The sequence below is a fragment of the Ostrinia nubilalis genome, chromosome 3 (assembly GCF_963855985.1).
Source record: "Ostrinia nubilalis chromosome 3, ilOstNubi1.1, whole genome shotgun sequence".
Taxonomy (NCBI): Eukaryota; Metazoa; Arthropoda; class Insecta; order Lepidoptera; family Crambidae; genus Ostrinia; species Ostrinia nubilalis.
The window spans coordinates 17957664-17982963 of NC_087090.1; the positions used below are offsets into that span (position 1 = coordinate 17957664).

At 46.5% G+C, this 25300-nt stretch overlaps 1 protein-coding gene across 1 annotated transcript; it reads right to left on the reverse strand.

Annotated features, from left to right (window-relative positions):
- Positions 1–24185, reverse strand: LOC135088096 (kelch-like protein diablo). Its single transcript, XM_063982984.1, has 14 exons — positions 23980–24185; positions 23797–23867; positions 21831–22022; positions 15188–15356; positions 13210–13389; positions 10350–10508; positions 8157–8349; positions 6966–7189; positions 5558–5710; positions 4407–4537; positions 3054–3173; positions 1310–1448; positions 671–783; positions 1–151 (listed from the first exon to the last, which is right to left on the reverse strand). The coding sequence occupies exons 3-14, from the start codon at positions 22019–22021 to the stop codon at positions 127–129; spliced, it is 1797 nt and encodes a 598-aa protein (XP_063839054.1). The 5' UTR covers position 22022; positions 23797–23867; positions 23980–24185; the 3' UTR covers positions 1–126.
- Between the last annotated feature and the right edge of the window lie 1115 nt (positions 24186–25300).

Sequence of the window (25300 nt, forward strand, 5' to 3'; positions counted from 1 at the left end):
TATATTCTAAAATTTGTATTTTCATTTATTTATAAATATTCAAGTATGTATGTAATAGTAATATTAACAATAAAGTAAATGAGTAACGGCTTAACTGCTAGGAGTGGAGGGTAATGTACAGGCGGCTCACACCACCGAGTCTTTGCGGTTCCTGCAACAAACACAAGGATCTTCAGATATCTAGGATTGTAACGACTGCAACGACAAACCATAACGCTTACACATCCCTTTCTTTCATTTAAGGATGTAAGAAAAGAAAATATCAGAATAGACCCATTATGTCAAATAATTCGTGACACTGTCACGCTGACTATACAAAAACGACACGTATTGTCCAACTACAACGAACCGTCCCATCAGTGACATTGACAGGGAGGCGCCACCGTCAATACTGGATACTTTGCTATCCATGTTGGAAACTATATAGTTGGACGATGGTGGCGCCTCCCTGTCAATGAGTTTGGTGGAACAGTTGAGTGTAGTTAGTCTATAAATAAAACACCATTTGTCTATTGAACAGCCCATATGTATAGAAGTATTTGAAAGATGTCCAGAGTTTTAGACTGTGTAGTACATGATGATAAGAGCAAATATAGGGCGGCAGTTCGTGAACTTCAATCATATAAATCATATTATATCGACATGTAAGGAAAAGTAGTGCACAACTCACCATATGTAATGGTTCTCGTGGTGCGGCGCGCGCATGACGCCGACGCCGCCGCCGAGCCGCCGGTAGTTCATGGCGCCGCACAGCCGCCACTGGTTCGACTCCGGGTCGAATACCTGCGAGTAATGCCGCCATTGAGAATAACATTCCAAAGTGTAACCAGTGTTTTAAAATAGTTACCATCTTATGAGAGGAGTGAAGCTTAAGTTCGTGATACCCAGCTTTGCAACATACCAGCCGGGTGGTTACAATGATTTGAATTTCAATTTAGCCATTCTACATGTTAATTCACGTTTTTAGAGAAAATACTTTCAAACCATATTTTTTATCAATAAAACACCGTTAGGCATAATATACCTCCCTCTTTAGAAAACGCTGCTTTAAATAAAGCAAAAATATTTTTCTCCATACCAATATTAAAACAAATCACTGTGCAACAAATTCAACGCTCAGTCATCTTTAATTATCGTTGGCAAAATACCGCCTATTACAAGACACTTTATTTCTCTCTTTATTTGGGACAACAAAAAGTCACATTGAGGGCTTATGTACTAATAATGTTGGACATTCGACAACTCATACATTACCTTTTCAAAACAGCTCTTTTAATAAGTCACAGAAGATAACAGTCTCGGCACTTACCTCTATAGACTTGAGGTAGGCCGTGCCGTCGAAGCCGCCCACCGCGTATAGCTGCCCATTCACCACCGCTAGCCCGACGCCACTCCGCCGTGACGTCATCGCCACCACTGGGGACCATGTGTCTGTGCTGGGCTCGTATCTGCGCAACAAACGAAGTAACTTATGGTTAAACTCTTCTATGTATATGAACGGTACGATACACTTCCGTTCCCACCGCTGCAACTCCTGTGTAACAAGATCTACATACAACTTAACCGCATACTCACACTGATGTAATATGTCCATATACGTAGAACACATTACACATTGAAATTCAAATATCGTATAACTGGTCACGTCTCTAGAAATGAGAACTCGATGGAGAGACTGGTAGTTCAGGGCCAGGTTGAAGGCAAGAGAGCACGCGGTCGATCGCCAACCTGCTGGATAGACGCCATCACAAAGGCCACTGAGTCCACCATGGTCCAGTGTACTCGCGACGCCTCTAACCGTCAGAAATGGAAGCACATCGCCAGGAGAGCTACCCTCGGAGATGACATCACCCCACCATGTACCTCGTCAGCGCAACCACGACCGTCGACCACTCTGACAAGAGTGCCCGATTAAGAAGATAAACTAGCTACCTCGTAATCGTTCTAGCTAAATTTGTGCAAGCGAGACAGAAAGCACTTGTCAGATCAACTACGCAAGAAACGTCTTTGAAGCATCATCGTCCCGCCAGCGCGTCTGCAAAGCGTCAACGTGGCGCCAATACTGAGCGAGCTGCCGAACAAGTAATGCAACCCTCCCCCGTGACCTCCTGCTGCCAGAAGCAGACGACGCCGACACCACCCAGCCTGCTGCGCCTGCGAGCCCCGTCTTCGCACCGGCCGTCACAGCACCGAGGCCCCGCTTCAGGATCGTGACGGCCCAACGCCCGCACCAACCCAATCCAACTCATCGGACTGACTGACCATGACTAAAGCCTGGTCCGTGAGCACGTAGAATTTTGTCCAATGACCCCAAGCTACCCATCCTTATCGCTCGAGCGTAATTATATTGCTGTCGCTCTCACACACTCACTGCGGGCGCCCGTCGCACAGTCGCGACAGCAATATAATTACGCGCGAGCGATAAGGATGGGTAGCTTGGGGTCATTGGACAAAATTCTACGTGCTCACGGACCAGGCTTTACCTGAAAGCTCCCAGGCATCCAAGAACCGCCCTCTCGCTGGTCGTTCACTGGGCCTCGACCAACGTCGACTCACCCGGTGGGCTAGTACCGCGCCGAGGGCGGGACAGTGGTGGTATTAGAAGCCTCAGGTCAGTCTGTCGCCAAAGCGTCGCGTCAACCACCGAATGGCAGTAGCCAGCCGAAATGATGCACGGGCCATGAGCACCAACTCGACGCCCGAACCGGCTCAAGAGTCGACGCACTAGGATAGATAAGTAATGCAACAGCGTGGTGAGAGGATTGCGTTACTTGTCCGTAAAAACGTTGCGTTGGCATCGCGGCTACGCTGAGCCAGCGCTGCGATGACGAGACGACGACGAAAGACGATGGTGTAAAGTCCCTGTAAAGTCGGATAAAGTCATAATTAAGTAAAGTTGCAATATTGCTACCTCTCGGCGGAGGAGAGCTCTGTGCAGTCGTCGCGGCCGCCGACGGCGTAGATGTGTCCGTCGAACACGGCCGCGCCCAGGTGCTTGCGCCGCGTGGCCATCGGCGCCACGGGCGTCCATCTGCGGGGAAACACTTTGTTACCTCTCGGCGGAGGACAGCTCTGTGCAGTCGTCGCGGCCGCCGACGGCGTAGATGTGTCCGTCGAACACGGCCGCGCCCAGGTGCTTGCGCCGCGTGGCCATGGGCGCCACGGGCGTCCATCTGCGGGGAAACACTTTGTTAATCATCATAGCCGTGCTTCATAGCGGAGTGCAGGTGCGCTTTTGTTCCCCAGTCGATGAAGCACCTGATGTCATGCCCTGAGTGCCCAAGCAACTGCACTCAGGAGGATTTGATGAGTGCTACTGACAACGCCACTCTTGTGGCGGAGTTTTGGGCTGACACTGTGTAGGTTTGTTGTCGACATGAAAAGAAGAACATCATAGCCTAGTTTTTGTCAGTTAGTTTTTTTTTAACCTTAATACTTAGGTATAAAGTCCAAAATATTTAAAAAAAATGCTGTATCCATGTTGAACTGTATCATCAATTTTGTGTTCCATCCTATGTACCGTGTTTCATGTAATAAACAATTTGAATTTGAATTTGAAAAAAATTATTTTTTTGGAGGGAATTTCACCTTAATCGTCACGCTTGGTAAGCGGGTTAGCAATCGCATTTTAGTTGTTTCACGCGCAAAAGCTGCTGCCTGTCTAGTGTAACAAGAATTAGTTCTCTTACGACATGCCTCCTGATGGCGGTAAGGAATAGTATTCTTTACGGCCATCCGTACACGGCACGACAGAGGCCGAAGGTCGGCGCAGGACCGGTCGTAGTAGAAATCCACGGGGAAGGTCTTTGTCCAGCAGTGGACGTCATTTGGCTGAAACGATCGAACGTCTGTTGTATTTCTTAATTTAATGTCTTTGGAGAGTATTGCGCGTCATATCTCTGTATCTCACGTTGATATCATTTCATCATCATTTCAGCCACAGGACGTCCACTGCTGAACATAGGCCTCCCCCAATGACTTCCACATCGCACGGTTGGTAGCGGCTTGCATCCAGCGCCTTCCCGCTACCTTTATCAGGTCGTTGGTCCACCTTGTGGGTGGACGTCCCACGCTGCGTTTTCCGGTACGTGGCCTCCATTCCAGAACCTTGCTGCCCCATCGGCCGTCAGTTCTGCGTACTATGTGCCCTGCCCACTGCCACTTCAGCTTGCTGATCCGTCGGGCTATGTCAGCGACTTTAGTTCGTTTACGGATCTCCTCATTTCTGATTCGATCTCGTAAAGAAACACCGAGCATAGCCCTCTCCATAGCACGCTGTGCAACTTTGAGCTTCTGTATAAGGCCTATAGTGAGGGGCCACGTTTCCGAGCCATAAGTCATCACGTTGATAGCCCAAGAATAAATAAATAAATACTAACGAACCAAGCATCGTAAGCTGTTCATACCTGTTGGCGCGCGGGTCGTAGCGCTCGACGGTGTTGAGCGGCGCCTGCCCGTCGGAGCCGCCCACGGCGTACAGCTGGCCGCCCAGCACCGCCACCGCCACGCCCAGCCGCCGCGTCGTCATCGCCGCCACCTGCCGACACCAAGGAGATTAACTTACTGGCGTAGCAAAATACAGGGTGGAATTTTGTAATGCCACCTGGAGGGAAAGTACTCTTAATACTGTAGATAGAGAATTTTACTCAAAGAAAACATTCCTTTATTTTTGAAAAGAAATAGAACTGCATTCAAATATTTTCAAAAATTTGCTTGCCATACCCAGGAATCGAACCAACTAACATTTGTTAAAAATTACACCCTGTATTTTTATTGCATCGATCGTTAGGGTTAAGTATAAGGATGAAATCTCTCTAACAAACTTGATAAATCAAATGAAAGGAAAGCCATAAAATCGTACATTATTTTAATTATTTACAGAAAATTTTATGGTATGATAGTGAATTTTCGAAAAAAATCGGAAATCTTTGAATGCAGTTCTATTTCTTTTAAAAAATAAAGGAATGTTTTCTTTGAGTTAATTTTTCGATCTACAGTATTAAGAGTACTTTCCCTCCAGGTGGCATTACAAAATTCCACCCTGTATAAACGCCTACCTACATCCCTAGCGCCTGGTGCGCACGCAGTTGAATCTGAATCGTCTGTCACTCAAACGACACCCGAGCTGAACAGACATCAGCAGCCATGTTTCTGCACTGAAACTATAATAATATCTTTAGAAGGCATTATTATTCATTGCTAACCAGCTCCCGAACACTAACTGGGGGGTTGCTCAAGACATACTTTATTACGCGGGTTCAGTACGAATTGTTGGAGCGGTGACAAGGCTTAACGACATATAAAATGAGAGTAGTCATGACTCACTATTAATATCCCTTCTGAAGCTCGAAGGTGCTTATGATAAATACCACTAAATATGATCGGAGTGGTGTTCGGACCATTTCCAGTGGCGTTAGAGATCAGCAAAAACACGATGTCACTATTTTTTAAACTGAAATCATGACCATCACTGGCTAAAGTGGCGAACAGCATGATAAGCAAAACATTTTCCAAATGTTTTAGCCTAACGAGTGACAAAATGATCGTCTGTGTGTACCTTGGTCCAGCGGTTCTCCTTGGGGTCGTAGCGCTCGACGTGGTTGAGGCACTGCACGCCGTCCTGGCCGCCCACCGCGTACAGCGCGCCTTCAAGCACCGCCACGCCCACCGACGTGCGGCAGGAAGATGTGGGCGCCACCGCGCCGCACCACTAAGGATATATTATGTAGATTTTGTTTTAAAAAGGCGACGTGATAGCGACGAGACAGCGACGCGACAGCGACGGGACCGCGACGTTAACGCAACGAGACAGCACCGCGACGTTAACGCAACGAAACAGCACCGCGACAGTGACGGGACCGCGACGCGATAGCGACGGGACCGCAACGCGATAGCGACGGGACGGCACCGCGACAGCGATGGGACCGCGACTTTATAGCAACGAGACGGCACCGCGACAGCGATGGGACCGCGACGTTGTAGTAACGAGACGGCACCGCGACAGCGATGGGACCGCGACGTTATAGCAACGAGACAGCGATGGGACCGCGACGTTATAGCAACGAGACGGCACCGCGACAGCGATGGGACCGCGACGTTATAGCAACGAGACAGCGATGGGACCACGACGTTATAGCAACGAGACAGCGATGGGACCGCGACTTTATAGCAACGAGACGGCACCGCGACAGCGATGGGACCGCGACGTTGTAGTAACGAGACGGCACCGCGACAGCGATGGGACCGCGACGTTATAGCAACGAGACAGCGATGGGACCGCGACGTTATAGCAACGAGACGGCACCGCGACAGCGATGGGACCGCGACTTTATAGCAACGAGACGGCACCGCGACAGCGATGGGACGGCGATGTTATAGCAACGAGACGGCACCGCGACAGCGATGGGACCGCGACGCGATAGCAACTTAACCGCAACGCGATAGCGACGGGACCGCGACGCGATAGCGACGGGACCGCGACTGCGATAGCGACGGGACCGCGACGGGACCGCGACGCGACAGCGACAAAACAGCAACGCGACAGAAATGAGACCGCGATGCGATAGCAACTTAACCGCAACGCGATAGCGACGGGACCGCGACGCGATAGCGACGGGACCGCGACGCGATAGCGACGGGACCGCGACGCGATAGCGACGGGACCGCGACTGCGGAACTAATACGCAATAGAGCGGGAATACCGTCGGGCGCCAGCAGGACATCAAGCTTTTGTATAGTGCTTCTTGAACCAGCATGAACTATACAGGGTGGAAACGATAAGTGATCTCATTTGATTATTTCTAAACTATACAAGATATCCAAAAACTGGTTACTGATCCTGAAAGTCCTTCACGAGCTCTATATGATAGAGCTCGTGTCTTGTATAGTTTAGAAATAATCGAGTGAGATCACTTATCGTTTCCACCCTGTATATTTAAACGCTGACATTTAGTTAGGACACTGACCTGGTTAGTCTGCGGGTCGTATCGCTCGATGCTGTTGAGGTAGCTCTGGCCATCATGGCCGCCTACGGCATACAGCAAGTCATGTAAAACCGCTACGCCCACGCCACATCGCCGTTTAGACATGGGCGCCACCATCTTCCATTCAGCAGTTTGTGGATCAAAGCGCTCGACAGACGCGATCGCGTCTCCCGAGCACCAGCCACCGACGGCGAATAACACTTCGCCTGGAAACAGTTATGTAATACATTTATAATAGGTGAATTAGAATGTGTCCCTGTTAGCACCCGACTCCACCAAAGCGGAGAAGACACGAGCGGAGATGTGTTTGGGACAACTAATAGAATTTTGTTATTCACACATTATTAAGACACTGAGATGATCGATGTATCATATTGAGATGTGAGGTTGAACTAAATTTTTATTTATTTTTATTTTATTTTATTTTTTAAATGACGGTACAGGGCGTGTTGAGTCCCGTCGTGTAGGACGTGACGACCGCGGAAGGCGCCTTGGTCGTTTCTAGTACCCAAGGCGCCGACCACTATGCGGCAGAGGGAACACCCCAGGTTTTAGTGGGTTCCAGCCCCACATAGCCTGCCGTCCACATTTTCCTGGGAAAAAATAAAGATGACGTCAGCAAGCTGAAGACGGCGCGCAGTAGAGACGAGATGATGTAAGAGGCATGAAGTGAGCGGCACACATCTCTACTATAATCTGAGGTAACAACAAGATTTCGAAGTCTTGTTGTCTCCTCTAGCCAGGGGAACAACAGGACTGCTCTGCACCCAATTTATACAGGGTGCAGTCCTGCTGTCCGTCGTCGTCGTCGTCCCCTTAGGAGGTTAACCAAGGCGGACACTGCACCTTTATTCAGTACGCATCTCTTCGCAGCTTCAATGGAATCCTACTTGAAAACACATTCACACATCTCCGCTTTGCTAAAGCCTGGTCCGTGAGCACGTAGAATTTTGTCCAATGAATGTTGCTGTCGCGCTCGCACACTCACTGCGGGCGCCCGTCGCACAGTCGCGACAGCAATATAATTACGCGCGAGCGATAAGGATGAGTAGCTTGGGGTCATTGGACAAAATTCTACGTGCTCACGGACCAGGCTTTAGAATCTGTGCTTTAGGCGACATAGAGCATCTCAGGATAATAGGCGTTGCATAAATTATGCGTGTCAACAACTACCTCGCCGTGTGGGTTTCCGCGGGCGCGTGCGCGGGCCCTGCATGAGCGGCCGCTCCTGCGGCAGCAGCAGGTAGTTCTTGGCCTCGTCCAGCAGGTCGCGGCACGCGTCGTCCGAGCGGATCAGCAGCTCGGACGACACCGTGCCCACTAGGAACTTCGGGCTGAGCAGCGGTAGCCGCACGTGTTGGAGGACCTGAAACGTTACAGGACGATTTAAGCCATGTATTCATTAGGCAACATTTGTTGATAAAAACTGTTTATAATAAACAATGTTTCATAAATGAGGGCTATCGTTTTTATACTTAACAGTTGGCACCCCTGGCGATTGACAGGACCTTACTCTACAGTGGCGCCATATTGATGAGTGCAAATGCGATAGTCCTCCTACCACTTTAGCGCTCACCAGTTGGTGCCACTGTCTTCGCTACTAGCAAGTGACAGTACCTTACTCTACAGTGGCGCTAACTGGTAAGCGCTAAAACGATAGCCCTCATTGCAAGTGATATAACTGTGCTAAATGTCCTTCACTTTGTGCATGCCTGTGTTTAATACCTTTGCTAATCTTAGTGATAGCTTTAAATAGAGGTGTTCTTGTGCTAAGTTGATGCTATTACGAAGGGGTACCTCCGTTAAAAAGAAGAGGGGTACCTACCTATGCTAAGTGGATCTGTACCTGTACAAATTCATTGCACAAAAGATAAGGAGACATGTAAAGTGCCCCTTAAGGGCTACCTTTTTTATTATTTTGACATTCATAAATGCCAAAATACTGGACATTTAATCAATATTTTTTATTTGTGGATGGTTAGCTGTGCTAAGCGGACGGTACCTGTGCTAAGTGCTGGCGGCGCTCGGCCACGTTGTACTTGACCCAGGACATGACGGCCTGGATGTCTGCTCCTCGGAGCGCACGTTGAGCTAAGTGGTTGCTACCTGTGCTAAGCGGACGGTACCTGTGCTAAGTGCTGGCGGCGCTCGGCCACGTTGTACTTGACCCAGGACATGACGGCCTGGATGTCTGCTCCTCGGAGCGCACGTTGAGCTAAGTGGTTGCTACCTGTGCTAAGCGGACGGTACCTGTGCTAAGTGCTGGCGGCGCTCGGCCACGTTGTACTTGACCCAGGACATGACGGCCTGGATGTCTGCTCCTCGGAGCGCACGTTGAGCTAAGTGGTTGCTACCTGTGCTAAGCGGACGGTACCTGTGCTAAGTGCTGGCGGCGCTCGGCCACGTTGTACTTGACCCAGGACATGACGGCCTGGATGTCTGCTCCTCGGAGCGCACGTTGAGCTAAGTGGTTGCTACCTGTGCTAAGCGGACGGTACCTGTGCTAAGTGCTGGCGGCGCTCGGCCACGTTGTACTTGACCCAGGACATGACGGCCTGGATGTCTGCTCCTCGGAGCGCACGTTGAGCTAAGTGGTTGCTACCTGTGCTAAGCGGACGGTACCTGTGCTAAGTGCTGGCGGCGCTCGGCCACGTTGTACTTGACCCAGGACATGACGGCCTGGATGTCTGCTCCTCGGAGCGCACGCTGAGCTAAGTGGTTGCTACCTGTGCTAAGCGGACGGTACCTGTGCTAAGTGCTGGCGGCGCTCGGCCACGTTGTACTTGACCCAGGACATGACGGCCTGGATGTCTGCTCCTCGGAGCGCACGCTGAGCTAAGTGGTTGCTACCTGTGCTAAGCGGACGGTACCTGTGCTAAGTGCTGGCGGCGCTCGGCCACGTTGTACTTGACCCAGGACATGACGGCCTGGATGTCTGCTCCTCGGAGCGCACGCTGAGCTAAGTGGTTGCTACCTGTGCTAAGCGGACGGTACCTGTGCTAAGTGCTGGCGGCGCTCGGCCACGTTGTACTTGACCCAGGACATGACGGCCTGGATGTCTGCTCCTCGGAGCGCACGCTGAGCTAAGTGGTTGCTACCTGTGCTAAGCGGACGGTACCTGTGCTAAGTGCTGGCGGCGCTCGGCCACGTTGTACTTGACCCAGGACATGACGGCCTGGATGTCTGCTCCTCGGAGCGCACGCTGAGCTAAGTGGTTGCTACCTGTGCTAAGCGGACGGTACCTGTGCTAAGTGCTGGCGGCGCTCGGCCACGTTGTACTTGACCCAGGACATGACGGCCTGGATGTCTGCTCCTCGGAGCGCACGCTGAGCTAAGTGGTTGCTACCTGTGCTAAGCGGACGGTACCTGTGCTAAGTGCTGGCGGCGCTCGGCCACGTTGTACTTGACCCAGGACATGACGGCCTGGAAGGTCTGCTCCTCGGAGCGCACGTTAAGCTCGTCCGACGACACGATGTCGATCAGCTGCGCCGCCGGCAGTAAGAGGAACTCTTCGCTTTCCATTACCTGAGTGACACGATTGGTTTTTTTAGAACTTATACAATACAATACAATACAAAATCATTTATTGTGAATCATAGGTAAAATGGTGACATGTTACATTAGGTAGTATCACTATGTTCCGCTCAAAGAGCATACAATTTGTCAGACAAACAAACTTGCTAAAGCCTGGTCCGTGAGCACATAGAATCCCGTCCAATGACCCCAAGCTACCCATCCCTATCGCTCGCGCGTAATTATGTTGCTGTCGCGACTGTGCGACGGGCGCCCGCAGTGAGTGTGCGAGCGCGACAGCAACATAATTAGGCGCGAGCGATAAGGATGGGTAGCTTGGGGTCATTGGAAAAAATTATACGTGCTCACGGACCGGGCTTCAGCAAACTTTTACAAGAACGCTTAGAGGTATTGCTAATGTGTATTATCATGACGTGGATTTAACAAAAACTAGTTAAACAGCCGCTACAACGGTTTTTTTTAACATCGCTGTTAGAATGAAAACTCATGAGGGAAACACGAATTACGAAACAGCAACTGTAGGTTACTTTTGTGATCTATTTGAATCCTATAAGAAATGCAATAGTTCAACTGATTTGAAATGTGCTTTAAACAGGTTCCAAGCGCATTTGCAGACAAGTTTCAAATAGTGTTGCGGTTTCATCACTTGGATTTTACTGTTTGTTTTTTTTTTTTTTTTGTTGATGTAGTGTAGACTAATTATCCTTCATTCTCACACTTTACTCTCTGTCTTTATTATCATAAATTAATTCCTTTTTATTCAAAAGTGAATAGATTAATTACCTACCTTACATTAATCATCAATAAACGGACAGCGTCAAATACTTCGTGACACCCAAAGTAGCCAATAAGTTCGCAACACGTCTTTGTTCCAATTGGAATAAGGTTTAGTCCAGTCATTACGTACATTCAAAAAAGAAAATGAATTTGCGCTTCTAATTTTTTAATATGTTGTAGGGGATACCTAGAAAAGCTTAACTTGAGATTGTCGACCAAACTTTCCTAGGAGCTTTCGCCGCCATGTTGAAAAAAGGGGTAAAATTTGTTTTTCGGCAATAACTCGGCTATCCGATGAGACTCGAAAATTTTTGTAGGACACTTTTTGTAGCTTTCTTTGTGGTCTACAATAACGCCCGAACCATTTTTAGCGTATCATGCATCGTTATCGAGATATCGATCGATAAAGTCAAAAATTTTGGACACAAAGTATTTCGGAATAATTAAATAATTAACGTCAGATACGTACAACATAACTTCGAAGGAAAGGTTGCAATCATATTCGACGGTTATCCGACTGATATGACACTCGCTGGAACGAAAACTTCGGAAAGAGTACGACGTTCGAGAAAAAACCAATCGCCGGAGTTCACATTCGATGAGACAACTACTCCAAAAGTTAGCCAGGAGAAGTTTCTCACAAGGGATCAAAACAAGAACCAACTAATACAAATGCTTTGCCGTTACTTAAAAAGAAGTAATTAAAAAGTAATTAAATTTTACTTTTTACTTTTTAATTAATTATTTAATTATTTCGGAATTTTTCATATTTATTAAGACCCAAAGAAAAAAAAAGAAAAAAACAAAAATTGTGTCCAAAATTTTTGACTTTATCGATCGATATCTCGATAACGATGCATGATACGCTAAAAATGGTTCAGGCGTTATTGTAGAGCACAAAGAAAGCTACAAAAAGTGTCCTACAAAAATTTTCGAATCTCATCGGATAGCCGAGTTATTGCCGAAAAACAAATTTTAAGCGTTTTCCAAGATGGCGGCGAAAGCTCCTAGGAAAGTTTGGTCGACAATCTCAAGTTAAGCTTTTCTAGGTATCCCCTACAACATATTAAAAAATTAGAAGCGCAAATTCATTTTCTTTTATTTGCCTTTTTTTCGGACGAAATGACTGGACTAGTTGTACTGTTATCTTTTTGGCCAATTATTTGACGCTGATTGTAGAACTTCTCAACTCATCATCAACAGCCCTTTACAGTCCACTGCTGGACTATGAGCCTCCTCCACTATAGTGGAGAGTTTTGCCACAATCCCCACGCTTGGCAGGCGGGTTGAAGATTGCAGTTTAAAAGATTGATGTTTTTCAGAGAGCGCTGCTGCCCGTAAGTCGCCCCTTACGACAGCCGCGGGAAGAGTAGGGGTTGGTGACAAATGTATTCTAGTCTGCCGTCACTACACAGCTTACTCACTGCCTTGAAGGCAAAAAAACGGGGTACTAAAATGACCTAATAGTGCTAGAATGAGACGTGAGATTAGTGACATGTGAGCGCGAGTGAGATGGGTACGGCTCTGTAACTGTGTTGCGAGTATTTTTCGATATTGGACCATAAATGCATAGGAATAAAGACTTTTTTCGTTCGATCTACCTAATAGAATCAGTGTACTAAAATGAACTAATAGTACTATAGTCTGGTTTGTGAGCACGTAGAATTTTGTCCAATGACCCCAAGCTACCCATCCTGTCTGTGCGACGGGCGCCCGCAGTAAGTGTGTGAACGCGACAGTAACATAATTACGCGCGAGCGATAAGGATGGGTAGCTTGGGGTCATTGGACAAAATTCTACGTGCTCGCAGACCAGACTATAGAAGAGCGAACTAGTTCATTTGACCGATTGTACTAGTTCGGAGCGATCCGTTCAGTGTCCGAGCAAGAACAAGCCTGCTGGCTTGTGAACTCACTTCAGGGAAGTTCTGTTGCGTGAATTTGTCGGCGATGCGCAGCAGTTCGCGGCAGGAGTGCGTGTCGGCGAAGGCGCGGATGCCGAGGCAGTTGCTGCAGTCCAGCTGCCGCTTCAGGAACTCGCAGCACACGTCCTGGATCTCCTGCAGCTGGAGCAGGCACGCGGCCGGGAGGAGCGCCTGCGGGGATTTGAGGGTATTTAATTGATGATCGTTGCATAACAAGTGCATATTAAATAAATAAATATCTTTGGACAATTTCACACAGCGCTATTTAACCCCAAAGTAAGCAATTAATTTGTTTGTGTTATGGGGGCTAGCTTAACGGATATACTACATATATATTTTTTAAATACATACAATAATATACATAGCACCCAGACCCGTCACAGAAATTAAAATTCTCTCTTCTTAGTATAGGCATAGTAGTCCGTTTTAGAACCACTACACCAAACGGCCGACAATATTGAAGATTTTTTATAGATTTTGTATTCACGCTTCGCAATCACCTGTATCACCTGCCACCATCATTAGACTTAGCCTATGCGCAGACCACTGACTTTTAGTTGGCCGATAGTTAGACCTGATTTTAATTTGTATGAAGAATCGGCCGATACCAAATCGGTGTAATGTGCACACTCTCATACATCTCCGTACTGATTAACAGCCCGACCCAACTATCGGTCAACTAAAAGTTGGTGGTCTGCGCCTAGGCTTCGCACTTTACAGCTCTATGATACCATGTTTGTGGCGACACTAGATGTGTCCATTTTTGTGTATCCCAAAGTGTACAGTGTACACTGTTGTATTAGAGATTTGGACGAGTTGTCAATTTATAAAAATTACAAAAGGTAGTTCGTTATCACGCATACAACCCGATCGAGCTAACTACGCAACTCTTTCTCGCACTCACACATACACCTCCCCGCGTTTGCTCGTCCATATCAGAATGTCGATGTGACGTCACGGCTGCCAGGTGCGCCGTAAACTCGATCGAGTTGTACGTGGCGCATTTATTGTCACTTCTTTCCAGTTTCTGTCTGCTGACCTGCACGTTGCTCTCCTCGACGACGATGTGCGCGGTGTAGCAGAACTCGACGAGCTGCTCCATGGCCTGCTCGTGACGTCACGATGTGCCCCGGCCTGTCTGCAGTCCGGCTCACCTGCACGTTGCTCTCCTCGACGACGATGTGCGCGGTGTAGCAGAACTCGACGAGCTGCTCCATGGCCTGCTCGTGACGTCACGATGTGCCCCGGCCTCTGTCTGCAGTCCGGCTCACCTGCACGTTGCTCTCCTCGACGACGATGTGCGCGGTGTAGCAGAACTCGACGAGCTGCTCCATGGCCTGCTCGTGACGTCACGATGTGCCCCGGCCTGTCTGCAGTCCGGCTCACCTGCACGTTGCTCTCCTCGACGACGATGTGCGCGGTGTAGCAGAACTCGACGAGCTGCTCCATGGCCTGCTCGTGACGTCACGATGTGCCCCGGCCTCTGTCTGCAGTCCGGCTCACCTGCACGTTGCTCTCCTCGACGACGATGTGCGCGGTGTAGCAGAACTCGACGAGCTGCTCCATGGCCTGCTCGTGACGTCACGACGTGCCCCGGCCTGTCTGCAGTCCGGCTCACCTGCACGTTGCTCTCCTCGACGACGATGTGCGCGGTGTAGCAGAACTCGACGAGCTGCTCCATGGCCTGCTCGTGACGTCACGATGTGCCCCGGCCTCTGTCTGCAGTCCGGCTCACCTGCACGTTGCTCTCCTCGACGACGATGTGCGCGGTGTAGCAGAACTCGACGAGCTGCTCCATGGCCTGCTCGTGACGTCACGATGTGCCCCGGCCTCTGTCTGCAGTCCGGCTCACCTGCACGTTGCTCTCCTCGACGACGATGTGCGCGGTGTAGCAGAACTCGACGAGCTGCTCCATGGCCTGCTCGTGACGTCACGATGTGCCCCGGCCTCTGTCTGCAGTCCGGCTCACCTGCACGTTGCTCTCCTCGACGACGATGTGCGCGGTGTAGCAGAACTCGACGAGCTGCTCCATGGCCTGCTCGTCGACGTCGCGGATGGTGACCTCGGTGGCGCGCGACTCCGCCAGCTCGCCCGTGAACATCGCGCGGAAGTACGGGCTGCATGCTGACAGGATCACTCTGGAACATTCGAGAAACTACGCTATTTTTCCATTTCAAAGATAGGAATTAAGAGCCATTTTACATTTTCGTGCGAATTTCTAAGATTTTGGAAGCATGAATTACTATCTTAAGCAACACCCAGAGATTATTTAATAACTGCGAAAGATAGGTCAATCCTTGTTGTTGACCATTAATGAAACGGATTTACTAAAACTCTTTTGCTTAATTCACAGTGCCCCATCTCCCACAACCATTTTACGAAAAAATTGCCGCAGACTCATTTTCAAAGTCCTGTATCTATTATTTATGCTCATATACTAAGCTTAAAAATATATAGTAATCATCGGACATATATTCTTGTAGTTCATTAATGAAATAGATTCTTGAATTTCATTACCATTATTGAGTAAAATCTAAAAATAATTTGGCAAATTTGAAGATTAACGTCACATTTTGATCGTGGTTTTTGGTTTAAAAACACAGCAATAACTGCAATAAAAGTATCCCAAAATAAAGAATATTCATTGTAGAATTAATTTCTACAGTTATTGTTTAAATATTAGTAACCACTTCGTCAAAATATTGATATGAATATCAGTATAAATTACAATGCGCAAGCCGACATCGATTAGTATGGCGCGAGCGCCCGTCAAGGCAGGACCTGTGTCATTTTTCCCGCCGTGACGTTTACGTGCGTTCGTTTCGTAAAGCGGTGATTTGTACGGCGACCAAATACATTTGATACTATGCCGAGAGGCTGTTTCGAGTCGGCCGGCCGAGCAGAAATTGAAATGATGAATTTTAATTTCTTTGACGGATCTGGGTGTAACTATGTATAATATGTAGGTACCATGTATTTAATTTAATAAATAAATTATAAAAAAGTATATCCATTATGCTAGCACCCTTGACACAAGCATATTGGTTGCCTCCTTTTGGACTAGATGGCGCTGTGAAATTGTCCAAAGATTTGTTTATTTATTTATCCGCTTTGAGTTTTGTTTCGTGAAGAAGAAAAAGAAGCGTTTTGTTTTGAGAGGGAAGCTTTGTTGTTAAATCTATACTAATAAAAGAGGAAAGATTTAATTGTTTGTTTGTTTGTTTGGAGGCAATAGGCTCCGAAAAACATTTCTTTCACGATTTAGAATCCTAATTTTTTTCTATGTAGGCTAAAGTTTTTGAAAATATTTTATAATATTTTCAAAAACTTTAGTCCAAAATCTTTGATAAAATTCGACGTTTAATAAATAAATTAGTTAACATATTAATACTTTTTTTTCATTTTAGTACTTGTTTTTCAGAAATTCTACGATTTAACTAAACTTCTAAAGTGTTTATATTTTATGCATAATTTATTAACTTCTAAAATATACATATTATATCCTGTTGATAGATAACGTGCTTCGTATATTATTAAAATTATTACCTGACTAGGTTAAAAAGGTGTGGAATGTTATTTTGGAGATAACTTGGTTCCATAGAAATATAGAGAGATGCTAAGTAATGCGCTGAGTTCGAAACTCAGTGTCGTATTAGAAATTCACACACACAAAGAAATCAAATTATGTGCTCATTATCCATTGCGGTATCAGTATTCAACGTTCGAATAATCTTTAGTACTATGCAAGCAATATAAACTGTTTACATAATTACGTCGCTACTGTCATCATTGCTTTCACAAGCAATATGTTCCAATTTGTCCCTTGTCACATTTCCCTTTAGTTTCTGTGATCTGTGCTTGTTTCTAAGTTGATATCAATGAAATATTCCTTAGTACTTTTGATTTAAATTATTTTTTTTATTTTGACACGTGTTTGAAAAATCAAGGTCAGATTACAATAAAATAACAAGTGAAAACGTAACATTGCATTGCAACTCGCAATTTCGCAATATTGATGAGGAGATTCCATTGGAAAGTCTGTATTCATTCCTAGGATTCCCCTAACACCATCAAATTCAAGAGAATTAAAGAGAGTGCAGTTTCCCATCTCATGCTTAGGGACCACGGTTTAAAATAGTGTGGTTGCATAGAGCCTGCAACGGGCAACCGCGTGCGCAGCTGCTCATACTAATTTTCGATACAAAAGCAAGTGTTGGCGCCCTCACGAGTTTTAGCGGAGTTCCATATGGTAGCGGGAGTAGACTTAATGGAAATCTATGCTTCTCCGACGACCAGTTGTATGTGGAATACTCCAGAGTATGCGCACACAATAGCCTGGTGATTTTAGCACCTGAAGGAAAAACAAAAAAACATTGTTTACAAAGAAATCTGCGGCAGGTGTAGTGTTTTAATTTTGTTTTAGAAAGATCTCATAATTTTGTAAGTATTCAAATATTTAAACATAATGATGTGTAGATTTTATATCAAAAAATATAATCATTTAACAAAATTAATTTTCTTAGAATATTTTAATTCTATTAGTACCATTTTCCACTTCATCGCAGAAGTCGCGGGCAAAAAGCTAGTATGAAATATGTAGTATTGCCCGCGGCTTCACCCGCTTGAAATTTAGTTTGTCACAGATCGTCATAAATTATAGCCTATACATTGTTATTCTGGTCGACGCCAGGGATGGATGAGCGTCGCTGTCGCTGGCGACAGGGTCTTCTGGTTCAGGGTTCATGGCGTAGGTCTCAGGCAAAATGAAATCCACTCGTAGAAATTAATAAACTCAGTGTATTCACGAAAATAATTACACACAGCACTAGAGTCGTATCGGAACTGAGTGAACCAAAGGTCTTGCGATAGGAACGTCCGACCCGAGTGATAGTTGAACACAGACTGCCTAGTACTGCTGTACTGTACTGTAAAGTTTCATCAAAATCTGTTCAGTAGTTTTTGCGTGAAAGTGTAACAAACATCCAGACATCCACACAAACTTTCGTATTTATAATATTAGTAAGACTAGTAAAAAGTAAGATAGTAAGATGAAATATTTTAGTTATTTGTTTACTTATAATAATATTTATTTATTTATTTCTTAGCTCTGTCTGATAATGGATCTGGAGGAGATGCAATCCGTAACAAAACAATAGAACCCTATGGAGTTTGGGCTTGTGTGATTCACCTTGACGAATATTTCGTATCCAGGGTCCGATGATGGAGCTGTAAGGGGGCAGATTTATTTTTCACTATGTGACTGTCTTTATTTTGTACTTAATATATTTTACATATTATACCTATTCGTGTTTCATTATGAATCGAAATATAAAAGACTTAAAAAACTCTATTAAACATTTAAATTAATTAATCAAGTTTGAATACCTCATTCTACCTTAAAATTAATAACTTAAATCAAGTCTTAATACGGTCACGGCTCAAGATTTTTTTGTCCATTTCAGCGTTCTTTTTACTCTTTTGACGTTGCGTTGACAGCTTTTACCTAAATTCGCGCGGAATATTTTTGTGAAATGGCTCTTAAGCTTCAAACACACCAAGTCGCGTGGACTGTCATGGGTCGCGCGACCTGTCATTGGCCTATGATCGCGCCGGCGATGGTGATCTGCACGCGTTGGTGTGGTTGAAGCATTAGGAAAAGTACTACATTAGTATGTTTGAAAATAAAATGAAAATTGTATTGAGGACGCTAGATAATGGATACAAATAAGGTTTATTCATATTGGTAAAATACCTATGACTCGGCCCAAATAAACAAAAACATTGATACTCCACTGCTCCTATTACTAATCGTTTGAGACACAACTCTTGATGGTATTTGTGTTATAATTTTAACTTACACTTAGTTACCTCGTTTTGTATAGGTCTTAAAGCAAAATTTAAAAATAAACTTTTTGAATAAAATACTAACTCGCTCCGCCCCCAATATCTTTGTAAAGGGAGCTTAAATAGGGCAACGGATAGCGGGAATGAGGTCGCAGTTATCGCCTGGTATATACAAATAGCAAATACCGTAGACGCGAAATGTTTAAAGCAACCAAACAATATTTCGAGCATTTCAAAACGCGAATGTGTGCATTTTAGATTTTACCATTCTTATTACAGCTATCAAGAAACCAATTTATTGCAATTGTTTTAAACTGAACCAATTGTGAGGAGTTTTTACACGCCCACCACATCTAACGTAAGATTTATAAACACACTCATTTCAACAATAAAGAAGGCCTGATGTTAGCCACTTACACAATGAAATGGCTAGGTCAAGAGCATTACAAAAGCATATAGATTTGCGATTTCGTATAATCCCCAGACTGAATCGGCGTGCACAAACATGCACCTTGACATGTCTTGGGCAGTTATGTAGGTAAATACATTTTTGTACCTACTGTATTTTGGTTTTCTAGATGTCACACATTTTATTTGTACTTAGCAATCATAGTTTTACAAAAAGCCAGTTTGGCACTCAAGAAAAGTTAAGATTGTATAATAGAGGCCTTAACAAACCTGTCAGCCGATAAGAAACGACGATTTGACGATTTCATGCTTTGGATATGACACTCTTACGCCCTTACGCTCTTCACAAACAAAGGTTATGAGGTCTCAAAGTGCGCGTGAACGCACAGGGTCACAAGCGAACTAATTGATTGTGCGTTCGATTTGTGAATACGGGTGTTAGCCCCTTCATAAGAACCTGGATCAACTCAGCAGAAAATACTAACCTTTGGAGGTGCTACAACATGTGACACATTACCGTTTTGTGCGTTTAAACAAGCGTTACAGGTCTGCTAATGACATCAACGCACAGCTCACGACATCAGTGCACAGCTCGCCGAGGGAGCGCGCGGGCTATGCGCGGCGCACAGCGGCCGCCGCTCGCTCGGAGCACAGACCTGTGCGCGAACAGCTTCCTGTTGGCCACGTTGAGCACCACGTCGCACAGCTCGCGGTGGCGGCGCAGCGCGGACAGCTCGCCGAGGGAGCGCGCGGGCTATGCGCGGCGCACAGCGGCCGCCGCTCGCTCGGAGCACAGACCTGTGCGCGAACAGCTTCCTGTTGGCCACGTTGAGCACCACGTCGCACAGCTCGCGGTGGCGGCGCAGCGCGGACAGCTCGCCGAGGGAGCGCGCGGGCTATGCGCGGCGCACAGCGGCCGCCGCTCGCTCGGAGCACAGACCTGTGCGCGAACAGCTTCCTGTTGGCCACGTTGAGCACCACGTCGCACAGCTCGCGGTGGCGGCGCAGCGCGGACAGCTCGCCGAGGGAGCGCGCGGGCTATGCGCGGCGCACAGCGGCCGCCGCTCGCTCGGAGCACAGACCTGTGCGCGAACAGCTTCCTGTTGGCCACGTTGAGCACCACGTCGCACAGCTCGCGGTGGCGGCGCAGCGCGGACAGCTCGCCGAGGGAGCGCGCGGGCTATGCGCGGCGCACAGCGGCCGCCGCTCGCTCGGAGCACAGACCTGTGCGCGAACAGCTTCCTGTTGGCCACGTTGAGCACCACGTCGCACAGCTCGCGGTGGCGGCGCAGCGCGGACAGCTCGCCGAGGGAGCGCGCGGGCTATGCGCGGCGCACAGCGGCCGCCGCTCGCTCGGAGCACAGACCTGTGCGCGAACAGCTTCCTGTTGGCCACGTTGAGCACCACGTCGCACAGCTCGCGGTGGCGGCGCAGCGCGGACAGCTCGCCGAGGGAGCGCGCGGGCTATGCGCGGCGCACAGCGGCCGCCGCTCGCTCGGAGCACAGACCTGTGCGCGAACAGCTTCCTGTTGGCCACGTTGAGCACCACGTCGCACAGCTCGCGGTGGCGGCGCAGCGCGGACAGCTCGCCGAGGGAGCGCGCGGGCTATGCGCGGCGCACAGCGGCCGCCGCTCGCTCGGAGCACAGACCTGTGCGCGAACAGCTTCCTGTTGGCCACGTTGAGCACCACGTCGCACAGCGCGCGGTGGCGGCGCAGCGCGGACAGCTCGCCGAGGGAGCGCGCGGGCTATGCGCGGCGCACAGCGGCCGCCGCTCGCTCGGAGCACAGACCTGTGCGCGAACAGCTTCCTGTTGGCCACGTTGAGCACCACGTCGCACAGCTCGCGGTGGCGGCGCAGCGCGGACAGCTCGCCGAGGGAGCGCGCGGGCTATGCGCGGCGCACAGCGGCCGCCGCTCGCTCGGAGCACAGACCTGTGCGCGAACAGCTTCCTGTTGGCCACGTTGAGCACCACGTCGCACAGCTCGCGGTGGCGGCGCAGCGCGGACAGCTCGCCGAGGGAGCGCGCGGGCTATGCGCGGCGCACAGCGGCCGCCGCTCGCTCGGAGCACAGACCTGTGCGCGAACAGCTTCCTGTTGGCCACGTTGAGCACCACGTCGCACAGCTCGCGGTGGCGGCGCAGCGCGGACAGCTCGCCGAGGGAGCGCGCGGGCTATGCGCGGCGCACAGCGGCCGCCGCTCGCTCGGAGCACAGACCTGTGCGCGAACAGCTTCCTGTTGGCCACGTTGAGCACCACGTCGCACAGCTCGCGGTGGCGGCGCAGCGCGGACAGCTCGCCGAGGGAGCGCGCGGGCTATGCGCGGCGCACAGCGGCCGCCGCTCGCTCAGAGCACAGACCTGTGCGCGAACAGCTTCCTGTTGGCCACGTTGAGCACCACGTCGCACAGCTCGCGGTGGCGGCGCAGCGCGGACAGCTCGCCGAGGATGGCGCGCGGGTGCTTCTCCGACGTGTGCGAGAGCCGCGCGCCGCCGACGCCGCCGACGCCGACGCCGACGCCGCCCCCACCGGGCGACCCGCCCTCGCCCATCCTGACAACGTCATTTCACTTTGGTGAAAAAGAAAACCAACCCGGATCGTATTGCACTCGAGCAGAGCGCGCGCGGAACTTTAAACGTGCTGATAGGCTTACTTTGTAACATAAAGAGAGATCACACAAATACAATCACGTCTTACATTATCATAAAAGATAATTATGCCACAATCTGTAACGATTCACGAGATATTATTGATGTTGTTTAATTTCCTCCACACATAGTGAAACTGTCTGAGCACACAACTTAATATATCACACTGTAACTAATATAGCATAACATTGATAGTCTCGCTTTGTTAAGGTATGGGTGGTATTAGGGCCTTGCCACACTGGCGGATTGCAAGCGTTTTCAAAGCGGAGAGGCGACGCAGCGAACACGCCGCGTCATCTACCACAATAATTTTAAAAAGACTTTCCTTTTTTTTCAATTATTTTTTTAAAACAGTACCTAACAGTGAACAGTTTTCACTTTTTTTATTATCACATTATCATTATCTACATGTTTAAAAGAATATTAACTGTGAAGCTAAATTATACAATTGGTTTAATAGGTTTTACAGAATTTGTGAGTTTCTGGAGGGCAAAATATTTAGATTATATACTCCATAATGGGATCTTAATGTCACTAATACATTAAATCTTTAATGCACAATAAATTGAATTCTTATCGGATCTGTATTCTATAATTTATCATTTAAATTACGTTATGACCCACATTCAATAAACCAGAAAAGCATTAATTCCACACAAATAGTAAATAGTTATGGTAGCAACAATGGTTCAAAATAATCAGCAAATACCTAGCAGTACACTCACTTTCAAAATTAAATACAACTTACAGTGAACAATAAAATGTTATTAATATACCTAAACAATTTCACATAAAAACTATTATTTTTAATTTGTAATACAAGGAACAAGAATTAACCTTGAGTGAGAATGTTAGATAACTATGAATAATTGTGTTAATGGCAACCCGAAGTAACAGCATACGATTATGTGTGTCGTCACTCAGAGGTGAGGCTCTTTCATTTTACAATCATTACTGAGCTCATTTGAATGCATAATTAACTGTGGCAGCTATGGCATAAAATTAAATATTTTCTTGATATTTTGATTGTGATAAAGTTTTGATATTTTAGGCAATTTTGATAGTAAAATAATGTTATCTAAGTGGACAAATAAATCTGATAGGAATCCTTTACTTTTGGTTTATCTGTAATCACACTACACTAAACATTTGAATATTGTTATCTTAAAACAAATTCACATCACCTACTTAATGATTATCACAAGTAGAACAAGCAAGCTTTTCACATAATGCTTCATGTAATCAGATTTCGTAACATTCAATAAAAGTGCATGAAACTTACTTTGTTGTTGCAAACCAGTTTCAATGGTCAATGATGATAAGTTTCATTTTATTTGCACAGTAAGAAAGCACCTGACATTCTAACTATGGAAAGGAATGTAAAGATTTATCATTTCATTTAAATGGGATTGAATTATCTTTGAAAAAACAATGTTGTAACATAGTCTACCAAATTTGCTCATTATAACTGTCTGTCCCTGAGATAATTGTATTTAATCAATGATATCAAAACTTATCTTGACAGTCAGCTGGCCTGCTTTTAATAACAAAGCATAATTGTAAATTAGTAAGTATCTCAGTTTAGCATATAAACTGATTTTGTTAGCTAAATCTGCAAGACACGACATTGCATTGGCGAAAAAAAGAAGTGCAATCATTCATGTTGCAGTTCACTCACCTTTTGAGAGCGCGAGAGTTACCCAGCTGCAAGCGCAGCGGGGGCGAAGCCCAGCCCCACACGGAGTCAATCTGCAAACGACCACAAACACCTTCATCCACTAAAACTCAACTGCACACCAAAAACTTGGGCTGTTTGCTGAACTATGTTATGCAAATGTCAATACCCCGTCCTCGCCCTTACCTTTGACGATTACTATCGGACTCGTCAATGAAACTTTTCCTCAAGGGTTTGTGTGACGCTAAAAAAGCGCCCTGAGGAAAACTCTATAGTTAACGGCACATCGATTTTCCGATCACACAAGTTTTTATGTTTACTGTTTCACAGACATTTGCACTTTTGTCCACTGGTAAATTTTTTAACAGGTTCGTTCGAAACGTACAGCATTAATCGTTTAAACAGTAACTTGGATAATTGAAGAAGAAAAAAAACAGCTCTGAAGGCAAAAAGAAAACTGTGAAAGTCGGAATTATATTTGGTTTAAAATATTATGAAAATTAATCAAAGATTGGTACATATTGAAGGCGTATTTAAATTAAATTACACAATCAAAATATAAAAGTCTAAAAATATTAATCGTAGGTTTTGAACGTCTTTCTAGGCCATTATGTCAAATTGAACTATGTAGCTGTCTCTGTTTATTGTATGAAACTAAAAAGAGATCGAATAGGGTAATAAAATAGAGATATCATGAAAGTTACATCTTGTTACACTTAAATCGAATCGCGACCTTTGCTATACCATGTTTTTGAGTAATTATTTAATTAAACATGCATTTTGATTTTGTTTGACTCAATAAGCGCAATTTAAATGCCATTTTCATGATACCTAAACAAAAGTAACAAATAAATATTCCAAGTTTGTTAAAGATTCAACAATCGAATCGAATCGAATTCAGAATGGTTGGTGCTGTGGGTCTAGACAAAGTGCAAATTATAATCGCAAACCAGTCGAAAAGTGGTCGAAAAGCCCCTTGTTTGTATGGAGTTTTGACGGATTCGATTTTCGATTCGATCAAAAAGTGCGTTTTGTCTAGGGGGGCTGCACTAGTATCAATGTCTTGCATCATGACATTGACGTTTGTTGACTGACATTTTGACGTGTAGTTTGTTTACGTATTCCTATTCCTGATTCAATTAAAATTTAAAATCATAAATAAATCTTTTACACAAAAAAATGTCACTGAGTTTACTTCTAGAGAAATATGATGTATCGACCGAAGAAGGTCTGCAGAAGGCTCTTAGTGAAATTGAAAAAGAGGAGGTTAGTAAAATGTATAGGCGACGACTGAGGGTTCCAATTAGATAAGTTTTACATAGGTCGTAATGATTTTTCCATGTTTATTACAATCGCCAAGTGTCATACGGGTGCGCCGCTTAGTAATTAATTATATAACCATGAGTGTTCCATATTATACATATTTGTTCACTCACTTCTTGCAGGCCGAAGTCGACGAAGCCCTATCTGGGGCATTATCTCGGGCGTGCACCCTCGAGGGCCGCCT

Excerpts from the sequence above, each read along its gene's own strand:
- LOC135088096 (XM_063982984.1), bottom strand. The coding sequence starts at position 22,021 with ATGGGCGAGGGCGGGTCGCCCGGTGGGGGCGGCGTCGGCGTCGGCGTC. Across the intron at positions 13,390-15,187 it reads TCGAGGAGAGCAACGTGCAG|GCGCTCCTCCCGGCCGCGTG; the intron begins GTGAGCCGGACT and ends AAATCCCCGCAG. Across the intron at positions 10,509-13,209 it reads CGCAACAGAACTTCCCTGAA|GTAATGGAAAGCGAAGAGTT; the intron begins GTGAGTTCACAA and ends CGTGTCACTCAG.